Genomic DNA, 15659 nt, shown 5'->3' with positions numbered 1-15659 from the left:
TCAAGGGCATCTTTGGTATGATTATTCATTCCACATTTTCCCAGCTGCCCCAGAAATGAAACCTGGTACAAAGAAAGCAGTCATGTACACATTTTCCCTCTGTGAGCTCATTTTTATATAGTCCCCCCAAAGACCAGTTTTGCTGCGTGTAAAGAGCACATCTGTATTTTAGGTACCAGACTTGAGTCTCCTTCAAAGTTTGACATGCTCTGGTAAGTTTCTGGAAGCTTTGGGGGAAGTGTGCTTGGTTAAGAACACCCCCATCAAAACCTGCAGGAGGTGGGAACTTTGTGGGGTTAGGGGGCCTCGAAGGTCCTGTCCAGTTCTAAATCTTTTACCCTATGGATGTTAAGAACATTCCTTACCCTGAACAACAAACAAACAAAAATTCCAAAATACCCAGCCTCTCTAATTCACAGTAGATATCAACAGAAAAAAAATTACAGATTAGTGTCATACTTCTAGATGTGAAGGAACCATCACCTTCTAGACCTGAAGGAACCACCACCTTTTAGATCTGAAGAAACTGGCACCATCTCTGGAAAAGGAAAATTCTGACTTCTGCTTCTTTAGGGAGCTGAGGTTAAGGAGGTAGATTTCTTTCAAAATATATATTTATAAAGGACTTTCTTCTCTAATTTATGCCCATGGGTTAAAGATTTGGGAAGAGTATTACTTTGTTATTTAGATAAATACACAAATCATCATATCAAAACTTATAAAACATAACGATGAGGATTTTCTCTTTTTACAAATATGTTAAAATAAAAAATAAGATTTTTATTTTAACCTGTCATAAATAAAAAGAGGCTGGATCAGTTTTTCCTTTATTTTCTTCAGATGAAAGAAAATCTGTATATAGATTGCTTTAAAAATGACATACTGAAAAGCACAATGACTATAAGACATTAAATTGAATGTACTAGGGTGGATATTACAAATGCATTTTTGTAAATCAATGCTTCTTAAAGTGAATACAACATAATGCTATTGTATATTTAGCACAACTTCAAAGGGTATGCACAAAGAAAGGTTCCAAATATTCTCTCAAAAGAAACAAACCATGCACAAAGTATAGAGTTAGATTTGGTTGTTTAATACTTCAAATATCAATTTAAGGCATCTTGTAGCAGACGTAGTTGATCTAAATTTCAGAAACTTTAGTCACCTTCATTTGAATTCTTCCACAAAGTCATATTCTAATGCCTCATTGTAGCACAGAGGTAAGACTGAATTCTTAAAAGGTATGCCAATGGAGGATATGCATTATACCCTGGCAGGCTCTATCACACTGAAAAGGTTTGGAGTATTGTTCTAGTAACATACTGGGTCTTCTTTCCAAGGACCAGCCTACTGAGGTACTAAGTAGAGACTCAACACTAGTAGAGAACACTTGGTTCTTTGATCACTGCAACACATGAAACAAAGGAAAACACAAAACTGATCTTTGTTTCTATGCAATCTCCTAATTTTACAGTGATGGTAGCAGAGTTATGGAAAAGAGTGTAGAGAGTGCTAAAAATCACTACTTTCATACAGTTTGCAAACAATGTAGTTCTTGGTGTTCTAAGTATGAGGTCAGTTATTTGATGATCAGTTAGGGGACGGAGTATTAAATGAATTGAATCTTAGTAATATCGATTGTTGCTTTAAAGTAAGTTGAAACAAAAATGGCAGTTGTAAGGTAGCTTATCAGCTTTTTTGGTGAGGAAAATAAAAGAGTTGGTGGAGTGTTTTTTTAAATTGCAAGAAGAAACATAATAGAATATTTGATAATCTCAAAAAAGCATCTTGATTAGACCAAATCTACACATAGAAAATTCCTGCTGGTGATATACTGTAAGGTGTTTGAGGGCCCCATTCTCAAAATATCTAATGGAGACAGAAATATCAAAAGTATGGAAAAATTTAGGACCTTGTTATTATGAAAATAAGGCATCCAAGAAAATATCATTAAGTATAGATCCAAATATTTATTTTCTATTGTACACAAAATTGTTGTGAGAATAATCTACAATTCATCAAGGATATTCTTCCTGAGGGCATCAGAAGGGATAGGTAGGCTTTTGCAGGCAATATTCCATAACAGAACACAACTTTCCCCTCAAAGAATTGACTGTACTTATTGTTTTTTGACTATAAAAAAGCATTTACTTAGTAGTGCAAAAGATAGCTTCAAGGGCTCTCTTCCAACAAGATTTCTCTTATGCATATGCAAAAATTATAGAAGATTCCTTGAAAGAGGTAAAAGATAACTTTGTTAAATGATCCTCTGATTATTAATACCCAATGGGGCATAAAACATATTTGCCAAAGGTGTTTGTCACTGTCATGAAGGAAGTCTAGTACAGAGTATAAGCCCCAAAGTGTTCTGTATAGATGGTGAGTTCTTCCAGGTCTTCTTTTACATAGGATATTGTATTGACCATCAATTGCTAGAATGTTACAGAATTTGAACAAACTATGCCCATAGGAAAAACTAAGGAGATGAAGAATGTCTGTGGTCTAGATTATGGCAGGCAGTTGGATGATTGGTGAGTTAGGTTCAGAATTAAACAGGAGGTGGGCTGGATTATTTTTTGGAAAAATAATAGTTCTTTGATGATAAAATTCTCCATGAAACAAAGGCCCATCAATTTTTTTTTTGGTAAATATCAATAATCTTCCGGTGATGTATGGTTGCAAGTCTCATAGGGTCTGAAGAGAACTGGAATTAAGGAATACCCAAAGGGGAATAAAGAGACATATGGTGGGGATAAGCAGGCCAAAGCACGTAAGAAATAACGAATTATGCGGAAGTGGTATAAGGAATTTCATTGAATAACTGTATAACTAAAAAAAAGAGGAGCCCATTCCTTTGTAAAAGTGAGATAACAAATAAGATGTCTAGTTATTTGTCCAATGTCAAGAGGCTCTATGGAAGGCTCTAAATATGACTGGTGAACCCTTCAAGTTAAACTTAGGGACAGAATAAAATAGATGAAAATCATACACAATGGTTAGAAATGAAAGGCTTGCTAACTGTATCATTGGAGGAAATATCAGTATAGATGAGATTAGAAATAGTAAAAATTCTTTAGCTTCAAAAAACATTGACCTAATTAATGGAGTTTTTTGTTTTGTTTTGTTTTTTAGGACAGACAAAATAGAAGAACCAAAATTAAATTTAAGATATGAAAGAAAAGTTGAGAACTCTTCTCACAAATGGGTTATACTGAATTAATCTGTACGAAAGGACTCCATTCCTTTTACTCCTTCTCTTTCTCCCTTTTCCTCACCTTCTCTGTTTTTGCAAATACTGAGGGTGAATGATGTATATATACACTATAGGCGATAACAATCAGTAACAATTTGTTTTTGTAGAGAAAAGTAGGTCTATGATACAGACTCCAAGGCAAACTTAGAAAGTACATCAAATGCATGAGTAACATCTTAAGCTATTATAGAATTTATTTATATAAATGCTATACATCTGCCTAGTTTATAAAAACAAACTTTGACATTCTCTTGTATGTCTTATACTTGGGTAACATGTGATAGACTTTTTCCACTCAAAAGTTGTTGGTCTAGGAACAGAAATATCATTAGGAGAGACTCTGTGAGGTGGAGATAGCGGGGATGGGGGGGATGGTGTACAGGTATGTGGCACAGGGATAGGATATGGAGTGTTGTATGTGAGGAACAGAGAGAAGCCCATTTGGTTGGAATGCCAAGTATAGGAGGGGGTGTAATGGCAAATGAAATAGGAAACAGGTTGGGCCAAGTTATTGTATAGGATCTTAAAAGCTGAACAGGAGAGTTTGTTTTATCCTAGGGGAAATAAAAAGCCACTAGATTTGGTTTAGTAGTAGAGTCATATGATCTGAGCTCTATTTAGGGAAAATTACTTTGGCTGCAGTGCGCAGGGTAGACTGGTGTGGTGAGAGACTCAAGGGAGAGAGATCAATTAGGAGGCTGTTGCAATAATCTAGGAAAGAAGGGATGAGTGCCTGAACTAAGGTGACAGCTATGGAAGTAGAAAGAAGGGGTCTATATGGGAGAGATGTTGTAAAGGTAGAAATGGCAAAATTTGGCAAATGACTGGCTCTATATGGGGTGAGGGAGAATGAAGAGTCAAGTTTAATGCTGAGGTTACGAAACTGAAAAAATGGGAGGATGATGGTTCCTCAATAGAAAACTGGGAAGTTTGGAAGAGGAGAAGGTTCAGAAGGAAAGACAGTGCAGTTGGATATGTTGACTTCAAGATGCCTCCTGGATATGAAGTTTGAAATGTCCAATAGATAACTGGTGATGGGAGACTCAAGTTTCAGGGCTGGATATATTGATCTTGTAGTCATTTGTATAGATATGATAGTTAAACCTTTGAAAGCTAAAAAAGGCTTAATTTTGGACAAAGGGTGAGGAAAGTTGTGTGTGAGTGCAGATTTAACAGAAAATTGAAAATATTTTGCTCATCTCCATCCCTATACTCTTTTTTTTTTTTTTGGGTGGGGCAATGAGGGTTAAGTGACTTGCCCAGGGTCACACAGCTAATAAGTGTCAAGTGTCTGAGGCTGGATTTGAACTCAGGTACTCCTGAATCCAGGGCCAGTGCTCTATCTACTACGCCACCTAGCTGCCCCCCTATACTCTTGCACATGATGTTTCCTTCATAGATTCCTCTTGCCCTGTTTTGTTGTCATGCCTTTTGTTTTTATATAACATTCAATTCTAAATATATCAATCTCCCTCTCATATCCAATAAGCCTCTCCTAGTAAGAAATATTTGAAAAGAAAGGCGGGGGGGGAAGTCACTTTCATAAAACTAACCAATATATGATGGCATTGGATAGTGTATGCAACATCACACACCCACAGTCCTGCTTCTCTGAAAAGGGAAGAAGGAGGTAGATTCTCTTAACTCTTTTCCTAGCCACATGGTTCAGTTTTATTTTACTATTCTTTCCCCTTACAATGCCAGAGTCACTGTGTATATTGTTGTCTAGGTTCTGCTTCCTTTCCTCTGCATTAGTTTACATGTCTTTCTTTGTTTCTCTGAATTTTTTTTTAACTTTCTTTAAAAAAATCAATTATACTACTGTGGACTTAATCATCAACACAAACACAAACATTTTGACAGAAAAAGAAGAAAAGGAGGCTTATATGTGAAATCCTGTTTGTAGTTTTTTTTTAAAGCATATATTAAATTGAACAAAGTAGGATCAAAAATCCCCCTTTGAACTTTTTGGTTTTCTTATGTGTATTTTTATTAGTATTTTGGGTTTTTTTTTTTTTTTTGTAGGGCAATGAGGGTTAAGTGACTTGCCCAGGGTCACACAGCTATTTAGTGTCAAGTGTCTGAGGTCATATTTGAACTCAGGTCCTCCTGAATCCAGGGCCAGTGCTTTATCCACTGCACCACCTAGCTGCCTCAATTGTTATTATTATTGTTATTATTCTTTTGTTTGTTTGTTTTTGTAGTGCAATGCGGGTTAAGTGACTTGCCCAGGGTCACACAGCTAGTAAGTGTCAAGTGTCTGAGGCCGGATTTGAACTCAAGTACTCCTGAATCCAGGGCCAGTGCTTTATCCACTGTGCCACCTAACTGCCCTCCTTATGTGTATTTTTAATGTTTCATTGATCTTTTTTTCTTCTGCATCTTCATCACTACTAAATCCCCACCATTCTTGTTCTTTTTCACTTATCCAAATTCTAGTCATTCTTCCGAACCCCTGGGGACCCTTTTCCCCCTCTAAACTCTTATGCTACTATACATATATCTCACCTGTATCACTCATTTGGCACTCATCTCAAGTTACCTTGTATTGTTGGTTCATTTTTTTATGAGTATGTGATTTGTCTCCCCAACTAGACTAGAAGTTTTTTGGTGGTAGTGACTATGTCTTATGCTTGTCATTTCTGGCATATGCCTGACACAATGCTATGAAAAGAACAGACAGTAATATTTGTTCATTTTTTTCCGTTAGGAAAATAGCATTTAACAACATTTAACAGATAACTGACATAATTTCATAGAATTTAGGACTAGAAGCTAGTCCAGTCGTTTTAAATGTTTTGATCTTCAGATCCCTTTATCCTCTAAAATGATTAGGGATTCCACCCCCCCCCCCCAAGAACTTTTGTTTATGTGGGTTTTGTCTTTCAGTATTTACCATATTAGAAATGAAAACATCTTAATATTATTATGAAAACAGTTCTGACTTTGAGGACTCTCTGAAAGGGTCTCCAGAACCCCCTGGGCCACACTTTGAGAACCACTGATCTAGTCTTACTTTTTCATTTTGTAGATAAGGAAACTAATATAAAAAGATGTGAAGTTTTGCCCCAGGTCACAAAGGTATAAAGCAGTAGAGCTGGGATTCAAACCTAGGTCTTCTAGGACCAGATCCAGTGCTTTTTCCATTATGCCATGTTTTATCACATATGAGAAAGAAATTAATCCAGAGTGAAGGATGAGTGGAAAGTCTGATGTGATGGTTTTGGGGAAGCAAGGAATGATGGAACTGGTTGAGACTAAAGGAAAATGAACTGTGGCATACAGAGAAAAGGGAAGAAGTGGTACATCCTTATCCTATCAGGTACCTGGGCTACAAGTAACTGATGCTAAAAGAAATGTCAATTTTATATACAGATAAGCTCTGCTTAAAGAACTGGAGTTATGAAGTAGGTTAAAAAAAGTTCCCCTTCCATTCCTGATGCAGTACAACTTTGAGTGGCAGATACTGAAGGCTGAAGACTGGAAAGAGAAATTAATGTTCTCAAATGAGAGGGAATAAGAGACACTTATATAAATAGTTGAGAATGATATTGGGAACCAAGATTAGATGGACAATGACATGAAGGGTAAGAAGAAAAGCTTCTCATTCTCCCCTCCAAAAAAAAAAAAAAAGAGCAATAAAGAAATTTTGAGAGCCAATAAAAATATGGAATTAAAAGAAATGCTTGAGATTTCAGCTTAGTTAACTTTTGTGTTTGCTTAGCAGAATTAAACCTCAAAGTTCTCAGGTGTAAAAATGATTTCATATGAATTGGCTACTAAATTTTTCTGCAAATGATGAGTGCAGGACTGAAATAATTCATTTCAGGTTATCTGTTATGTTCCTAATGTAAAAGGGATTATTCTCCTAGCTACTTGTCCTTGAATATCAGGAGTTAATTCCCAGACACCAGAGTATATCACCTTTCTCACATTCCTGATGCTCAAACTAAATACATAATTCACTAAAAGGAAGAAAGTGGGAAACTGTGGACTTCACTGAAAAGGGAAGTGAGGAAGGTGGTGAAGAAGAATCAATGAATACTGGGGGCCAATTTTCTCATATCATTGTGATCTTTAAATTGCTGTTAATAAGCGTAACAGGAGCCTGGATTATGCACTGCTTGTCTATAATGAAAACAATGATATCTTTGAGCTACAGCTTCTACGTCAGTACCAGGAAGGCCCATTAGCTTCATCTGTTTCCTTCCACAGACTAAAGGAGAAATAAGCAACTTATGATTTCAGTGCCTGTTCTTTATGTCTCTGTTTATGTAGGAGAGTCTGAAAAAAAAAACTACCTAGATCTGCCTGTCCTGGCCTTTACAATATAGCAGTAAGAGGAAAATATTTAAAATGATATTAATTCTATTTATTCTGAACAGCCAAGTTGTTTAACTGTATAGATGAACTTATCCAAAGAGTATATATTACTACACAGGAAATTATATAAATATTTTACAGGCCTATGTCAAATAACATTTGATTGAAAAATATTTTATTTGGTTGAAAGTCAATTACTATGACAGGATCCTCCAAATCTTTTTGTTTATCTGCCCCAAGTTGGAAGAATGATTCTTCCGTGAATGTGGCTTCCAATTCTCCAATCCAAATGGCATTTTAAAAGTTTTGGCAAATCTACTTTCAGCTCCCATCAGCATACCGATTTCTCATGTGTAAGGGGCAAGAATAATCCTCCCAGAAACCCAAATTGTGGTTGGAAATAACTTCGAAATTTTCCATGTTTAATTTATATCCTAAGAAAGAATAAATCAACAAGACATGCTGTATTCCAAGCTTTCAAATGTAGCTTATTAAACAAGTATTTCTATTTTGAAGTTACTTCTCTTTTATGTCAATCTTACAAAGTTGCTACAATATACTCTATAATATTTTTTGCTGATATGTTTTAGTTATCAAAAAGATTAAGGTGTTGATATGTTGGAATACTATTAACAACAGCACGGAATAGTGGGAAGAGTGCTGGGCTTGGGCACAACAGAGACTTGGATTCAAATCTCCCTGCCAATATTTTAACTATTAAGAACCTTAGAGGTCCCATTCTCTCCAATTTTATAGGCCAGAAAAATGAAAGCTCTTGCTCCAAACGATGCACATAGTGCAGTTAGTAGCTGATATAGCCAGTAGCAGAGCTCAGGTTTTCGGAATTATAAGCAGGGAGGGGCTCTTTCAGTTACTGCACATTTTCATTCATGTACTCTGTGCTAGATGCTGTGTTACATACAGGGGAGACTGAGGAAGGACTAGACAGGCAGGAGAGCTCAGAGAAGGTAGTGTTATAAGAACTCAGGAAGGGGAGTTTCTCTCCCAGTTCCATGTCTGACTCTCCGGAATTTTCAACATCCTCACCAACAACTCTGTTCTCAGCCTGGAGATGCTTTCTCTGTTCCTTGACCCTTTCTGATTTGTGAGTGCCGGGCTAGGACCAGCATCTCATGAGATGCCCGGACCATATGAACTTACTTCTGTCCCCCATCTGCTTCTACTTCTAGATTCTCGAGGTTTCCATGTCCTCTCTAGCAGCCTTGCACCATGTGGGTGTACCCTTTCCCTCCCTGCTTCCTGATCCCCTTTTTGGGTTATTTTCTTCCAATAGAACGTGAGTTCATTAAGGGTAGAGATCACAATTTTTGCTTGTATTTGTATTCTCATCTCTTAACATAATGTCTGTCACAGAGTAAATGCTTAATAAATGTGCTTCTCTCTCTCTCTCTCAGAGGGGATGGCCAATAGTGTCAAATGTTAAAGTGAGGTCAATAAGGATGAGGAATGAGAAAGGTCACTGGATTTGGCAATTGAAAGATCATAGGTAATCTTGGGGAGAATATATATATATATATATATATATGTATATATATATTTCTCACCATTTAACTATATATATTGCCATTTAACTATATATGTGTGTGTATATATAGTTAGATTATATATGTATGTGTATATACATACACACACACATATATATATATATATATTCTTTTTTTTAAATGGTGAGATCAGAAACTAGATTGGAAGTGACTAAGAAGTGAGAGAAAGGAGAGGAAATGGAGGCAAAGAACACTGTTTTTCTAGTAATAGTCTGAAGAGAGGAAAGGGTATAGGATATCTTGAGGGAATCTTAGGGTAAAGTGAGTGTTTTTAAAGGATCAGGAAGATGTAGCCATGAGTGTACACAGCAGGAAAAAAGCCAGTACATAGCAAGAGAAAAGGATGAATGTGATAAGCTGAAGGAGAAGACAAGTGAGGAATGGGATCAAATGGCATAAATAAGAGAAATAAAGTAGAAAAGAATAGGGATTCTGAGACAAAAACTATGAGAAAAGAATGAGTTTGTAGAAATTTGTCCTGTTTTCTCAGTAAAGTATAGGGCAAGAGAGAAAAGGGGTGGCATGGGAGCCTGGGACAGAGAAGAGAAAGTTTGAAATAGTAGCTGGGAGTGTGAGAAGTATAAGAGTATTACCCTGTGGCAGTGAGAGCCCAGTTGGGATTAGGTGAGATATATCTGTAATGCACCCAGTCAGCATAGCTGGCTACCTCCTTCCAGTGGCATGCAGCAGCTTGTAAGAACGCAAATGGTAAAAAAAATAAAAATAAAAATAAAAAAAAAGAACTGTGGAGTATAGATGCTGAATGAACCATACTATTTCTTTTGTTTTCGGTGCTGTTGTTTTTCTATTTCGAGGTTTTTCGTCATTGCTCTGATTTTTCTCTTATAACATGACTAATGCAGAAATATGTTTAATGTTATTATGTGTATGTAGCTTGTATAAACAAAAGTTGAGAACTATCTTTACAAGTAATGGGAAAAAATAAAATACTTTATTAATTAAAAAAAAAGAATGCTAATGGTAGCAGTTTGGCAAGATATGAGTGGTGACAGGACACGGAAGAAGGCAAGTGAATGCAGAGGTCAGCCTAAACATTGAATTGGTTCAAGAATGGAGAAAGAGTAAAGTGAAGGCAGAATGTAGGTGATGATCTGAAAGAGCACCAAGGGATGGAAGAATTGGAGGCCATGGTGATGTCAAAGAATAGGTCTGAGAAGAGTAAAGCCTGGGAAGAGATGGTTATATGGGAGAATTGCAGAGTTATTGAACATGGAAGTAAAACATTTATGGGTGATGGTGAGATTAAAGATATGATCATCCTTGCTGAGGTGGAAGGAAGGTATAGGACATGGAAGTGGAGGAGTTTGATAAACTTGGAGGAGAGGATGACTGAGGGGACATCGGTGTGTCCTATGTTGATGTTTCCAGTCTTTTTGCTGGCTCACCATCACCATCTTGTCACCTAACGGTGGGTGTTTCCCAAGGCTCTGTCCTGGGTCCTCTTCTCTCTCTATATGCTGTCTCTTGATGACTATATCAACTCTATGTAGGTAACTCTCAGAACTATATAATTAGCCTCAGTCTCTCCTCTGAGCTTCAGTCTGGCATCACTGAACACCTAACAGACATCTCAGATTGTATGCAGGAGATAACTCAAACTCAAAATGTCCAAAACCGAACTCATCTTTCCTTCAAAATCTACCACTGGTCTCCAAACTTCCCTATTTCTATCAAAGATGCCACCCTTTCTTTCAGTCTCTCAGGTTCATAACTATGATGTTATTTCCCCTTTTCTCACTCCATCACCATAAGAATCCAATCAGTTGCCAAATGCAGTCATTTCTACCTTCACATATTTCTCACATCTTACCCTTGCTCTCTACTAACACGGCTGTCATCTTAGGTCAGCCCTTACCACCTCTGGCCTACAATATTGCAATGGTCTCTCCCAATTATCTTGTTACCTTCAAGTCTCTCCTCACTCCAATCTACCTTCTGCACAGCTGCCCAAATGATTTTCCTTCAGCAAAGATCTGACCATGTCTCTCCCCTGCCTCCAAAAGCCTGTGGTGATCTATTTCTTCTAGGATAAAATAGAAACTCCTCTGGCCTTCAGAACTCTTCATAACCTGGCCCCAACCTAGTTTTCCAGTTGACCCCCTGCCTCCTGTTTTTATATTTGTATTCATTTATCTATCTGCTTGCTTTTCTCTCTCTCTCTCTCTCTCTCTCTCTCTCTCTCTCTCTCTCTCTCTCTCTCTCTCTCTCTCTCTGTCTCTCTCTCTCTCTCTGGCTAAAGAGGCCTTTCTTTCCCTCATTTCTTACCTAGCCTTAATCACTGAATGGGTATTACCTCAGGCAAACTGAGACCCCAGAAAGACTTTAGCTTAAAAAGGCCAATGTCTCCTACTGCATTGAGAGTATTTTCAGTTGTCCTAATGTATGCCTTGTCACTGGACCCAGATGGCTCTGGAGGAGAGAGTGAGGCTGGTGACTTTGCACAGCCCTCCATCACTTAAATCCAATTCAGTGCAAGCCAAGACATCACCCCAATGTCATGGTCCTCTTCGAGAATGAAGGACAAACAACAACACTCGTTCCCTCACCTCCATGTCTTCATATTTGTATATTGGCTTTCTTGCTGTTCCTTGCAGTCTTGTAATGTTCCAACTCTGGACTATGCATTTCCATTGATTGTCTCCTATCCCTGGAATTCTCTCTCTTCTCAGCTCTAACCCCTGACTTCTTGCAAGACTTAGACCAAATCCCACCCTCTCTCTCTTCCCTCTCCCAGTGCCTTCCCTCCAAGATGACCTCCTATTTCCACTTTCTTGTATGTATATAGTTGTGTGCACACTGTCTCCCCCTGTTAGACAGGGAGCTCCCTGAGGGCAGGGATACTTTTTTGCTTTTCTTTGTATCCCCAGAGCTGAGCACAGGGCCTGGCCCATGGTAAGACCCCAATAAATGCCTGTTGACTGACAGACTAACTGCTTGAACACAAATATTTGCATAAATGGATATGAACCATGTTTTAATTGACTTTTTTTCTTTGAAAGCCCTTACCCTCAGCCTGTCTTTGGGCAACGCAACAGCTCCTTGCTTGATGATTTCCAGGACTCTTTCCACTGACAGTTCGGCTCCAGCCTGTTGCAGTCGTGAGCTAAAGAAGGTGATCACCTGGAACGGAAAGAAATAGTGTTTAAACAAGTTGATGCAGGAAACATCACTTCAGCAAACACAGCTCCATATTTAAAGGAAAGTGAACTTTGTCTCATAACCCTAAAAGTACAACTCTTTGACTACAGGGCTATTGGCTTCACCCTAGGCCTCCAACAATCAATCAATCAATCAATCAATCAATCAATCAACATTTATAAGTGCCCACACCTCTGGTTTCTGCTCTTTTTTCTGTCCTCACTTGCTTGGTTTTCTCCATTTCATTTCTCCCTGAAGGTAGAAAGAGAAGCTAACCAATGTCTCAATTCAGTGGCTTAAAGGTAATGCCACCCAAAACAAACAAACAAAAAAACAAAAAGAAACATGGGAAGCTAATAGCTACAATTATGTTTTCAGAACTGGCTCTGAATTTTATTTTATTTATCTCTATCATCCATTTCCATGACTACTAGGGTTAATTCAGAATCCTGGCAGTCCACTTCCAGTGTGAAGCGAAACTATTCCAGAAGATGCTAACACACAGTAGCATCCTCTAGGCAACAGTAGCTCTCTCTGACCTTTTCTTCCCAATATGTAGCCTAACACCGTGAAATCATTTTTAAACAAAAGTCTTTGAAAACAACAACTTCAATGTCATAATTACATCCTGGACGCCAAGTTTTGTTCAGGGGGAAATCAGAGACTTAGAAGTACTGCTGTATTAGGAAACACTGGACTCTAATGTGTGTGTTTACGTGTAAACAAGATTTATTTGTGCTGAGTTGAAAGTTTATTTCAAAAAAGTAGCAGCAATAGCTTAATTTTTCATATAAGCCCATACCCAGGCCAAAGGATATACATGATTTCATGCATGTGTTTTCTTTTTAAGGCTTAAAAAGTTCTTCTATTTTGAATATTAATTGTTCACTAGTAATTTTTCCCCAACACCATTCTAATGGAACAAGTGAACTGCGTCCCATAAACTGCTGAACTGCTTTTGTTCTGGAAAGGCAAGAGACCCAGCTGGAGCCAGGGACCATTAACATAATTATGCCTCCAAAACTCCAACTGCAGTTACTGAAAACAAAGGCAGCTGATGGCTCGTTTACTTTTGATTCCACTAAGTCATTCTTTTATCTTAAGCAATTTGCTAGCACCAGCTCCTCTGCAATGAGGGACAGTTGTTTGTTTTGTCCACACGGCACACTGGTCTTTCCATGTGTGCCAGTCACTACTGTTTTCTCTCATTTACAATATGCTTCTTTGGGCCTGATCTATGTCTAGGGTCATGTCCATGGTGTCCAGGGCTATGTCTTGCCTTATGAGGTGTTTGACAAATTGTTTATGATTATAACTGAAGATGGAAGCATAATATAGATAGATGATAATGTAATAATAAAAACACTATCAAAATGGTGTCTTTTAAATGTCTAGGATTTCTTAAGGCCTCATAAAAGCAAGATTTTAATTATTAGTGTTACACGTTTATTTCGCATTTAATTTTTGTATGTTTTAAAGGAGAATGAATACACATGACTTGGAACTAACCATTTCTTTAAATGAGGATGAGTTTCTCCCTGGGGGTAGTGGGGAGCACTTCTGCTCAAAACTATTCTATCTGAATACAGAGATTGAAAAGTGGGCAATATACCTGTCAAACACACATCTTCAAAGTATTTTTTTTTAGACTTTGTAGGTAAATGGAACTTTTTTTTAACATTTAAATTTATTTATTTATTTAGAATTTCCCCCAAGTTACATGTAAAAAACCAAATTTTTTTCATATTGATTTTTTCCTTTTTGAGGGGTTTGGAGAAGGGGGAGGGGCAATGAGGGTTAAGTGACTTGCCCAGGGTCACACAGCTAGTACGAGTCAAGTGTCTGAGGCCGGATTTGAACTCAGGTCCTCCTGAATCCAGGGATGGTGCTTTATCCACTGCACCACCTAGCTGCCCCACATTAATTTTTTTTTTTTTGGTGAGGCAATTGGGGTTAAGTGACTTGCCCAGGGTCACACAGCTAGTAAGTGTCAAGTGTCTGAGGCTGGATTTGAACTCAGGTCCTCCTGAATCCAGGGCCAGTGCTCTATCCACTGTGCCACCTAGCTGCCCCCCAACACTGATTTTTAAAAAAACTTTGTGTTCCAAATTTTCTTCTTCCCTCCCTCCTCACCCCTAAGAAATCAAGCAATTCAATATGTTATAGATGTGCAGTCATGCAAAACATCTCCACATTAGTCAGGTTGTGAAAGAAAACAGACAAAATAACTTTAGAAAGAGGAACTAACAAAAAATATACTTCAATCTGTATTCAGATACCATCAGTTCTTTCTCTGTAGATGGACTGCATTTTTCATAAGTACTTCTGATAGCATCCTGCTCATCATTTCTTTCACAGTTACTATTGCTAACTGTATTACCCTCCATCTTATTCCCTCCCCTTGATATTTACTCTATTTTCTATCTTCTTTTACCCTATCCCTCCTCAAAAGTGTTTTGCTTTTTACTGCCCCCTCTCCCAATCTATCCTCCCTTCCTTCACCTCTCCCCCCTTATCCCCTTCCCCTCCCACTTTCCCTCAGGGCAAGATATATTACTATACCCACTAGAGTGTGTATGTTATTCCCTCTTTGAGTCAATTCTGATGAGAGTAAGGCTTACTCACTCCCTTGCTCCTTCTCCATCTTCCCCTCTACTCCATAAACTTTTTCTTGTTTCTTTTATGTGAACTACTTTACCCCATTCTACTTTTCCCTTTCCCTTTCTTCCAGTGCATTCCTCTCACCTATTAACTTTATTATTTTTTTCTTTTTTTATTAGTAAGGCAATTGGGGTTAAGTGACTTGCCCAGGGTCACACAGCTAGTAAGTGTTAAGGCCGGATTTGAACTCAGGAACTCCTGAATCCAGGGCCGGTGCTCTATCCACTGCGCCATCTATCTGCCCCCTATTAACTTTACTTTAAAGATGTCATCATGGGTCAGCTAGGTGACACAGTGGACAAATCACCAGCCTTGGACCCAGGAGGCCCCAAGCCCAAATCAGGCCCCAGACATAAGCCACCCTACCCTGACTGTCCCTCAAAAAAAAAGGATAAGCAAAAAATAAATGTTTTACAGATATCATCTCTTCATATTCAATTCACACCTGTGCCCTCTGTCTAAGTATATTCCTTTCTGTGCATCTTGGAAGCAGTGCCCCACTTTAAGAAGGAGCAAGAAGTAGGCGGGCAAGATGAGGAGGCAGAAAAAGCAGTGGACCATTAAAAGTTAAATTTTAAAGGTTTCTCTACATTTGAGGCTCATACATGTAATCTCTACCTTTTTAGTATTTGCTTGTAAGAATTCTACATTTTCATTTCAATTTTAGCAATTAATTATGACTAATTTTATTTTTA

The 15659-nt window shown here is 37.9% G+C and overlaps 1 protein-coding gene across 1 annotated transcript in view; it reads right to left on the bottom strand.

Annotated features, from left to right (window-relative positions):
* Positions 1-15659, bottom strand: part of DYM (dymeclin) — a 613994-nt gene that overhangs the window by 73240 nt on the left and 525095 nt on the right. The window contains 1 exon segment of the mRNA XM_043964852.1: positions 12172-12285. Within this exon segment, the coding sequence (XP_043820787.1) occupies positions 12172-12285 (114 nt within the window).

This window comes from Dromiciops gliroides, chromosome 1, assembly GCF_019393635.1.
Source record: "Dromiciops gliroides isolate mDroGli1 chromosome 1, mDroGli1.pri, whole genome shotgun sequence".
In the NCBI taxonomy this organism is placed as follows: Eukaryota; Metazoa; Chordata; class Mammalia; order Microbiotheria; family Microbiotheriidae; genus Dromiciops; species Dromiciops gliroides.
This window is presented reverse-complemented; position numbering and strand designations above follow the sequence as displayed.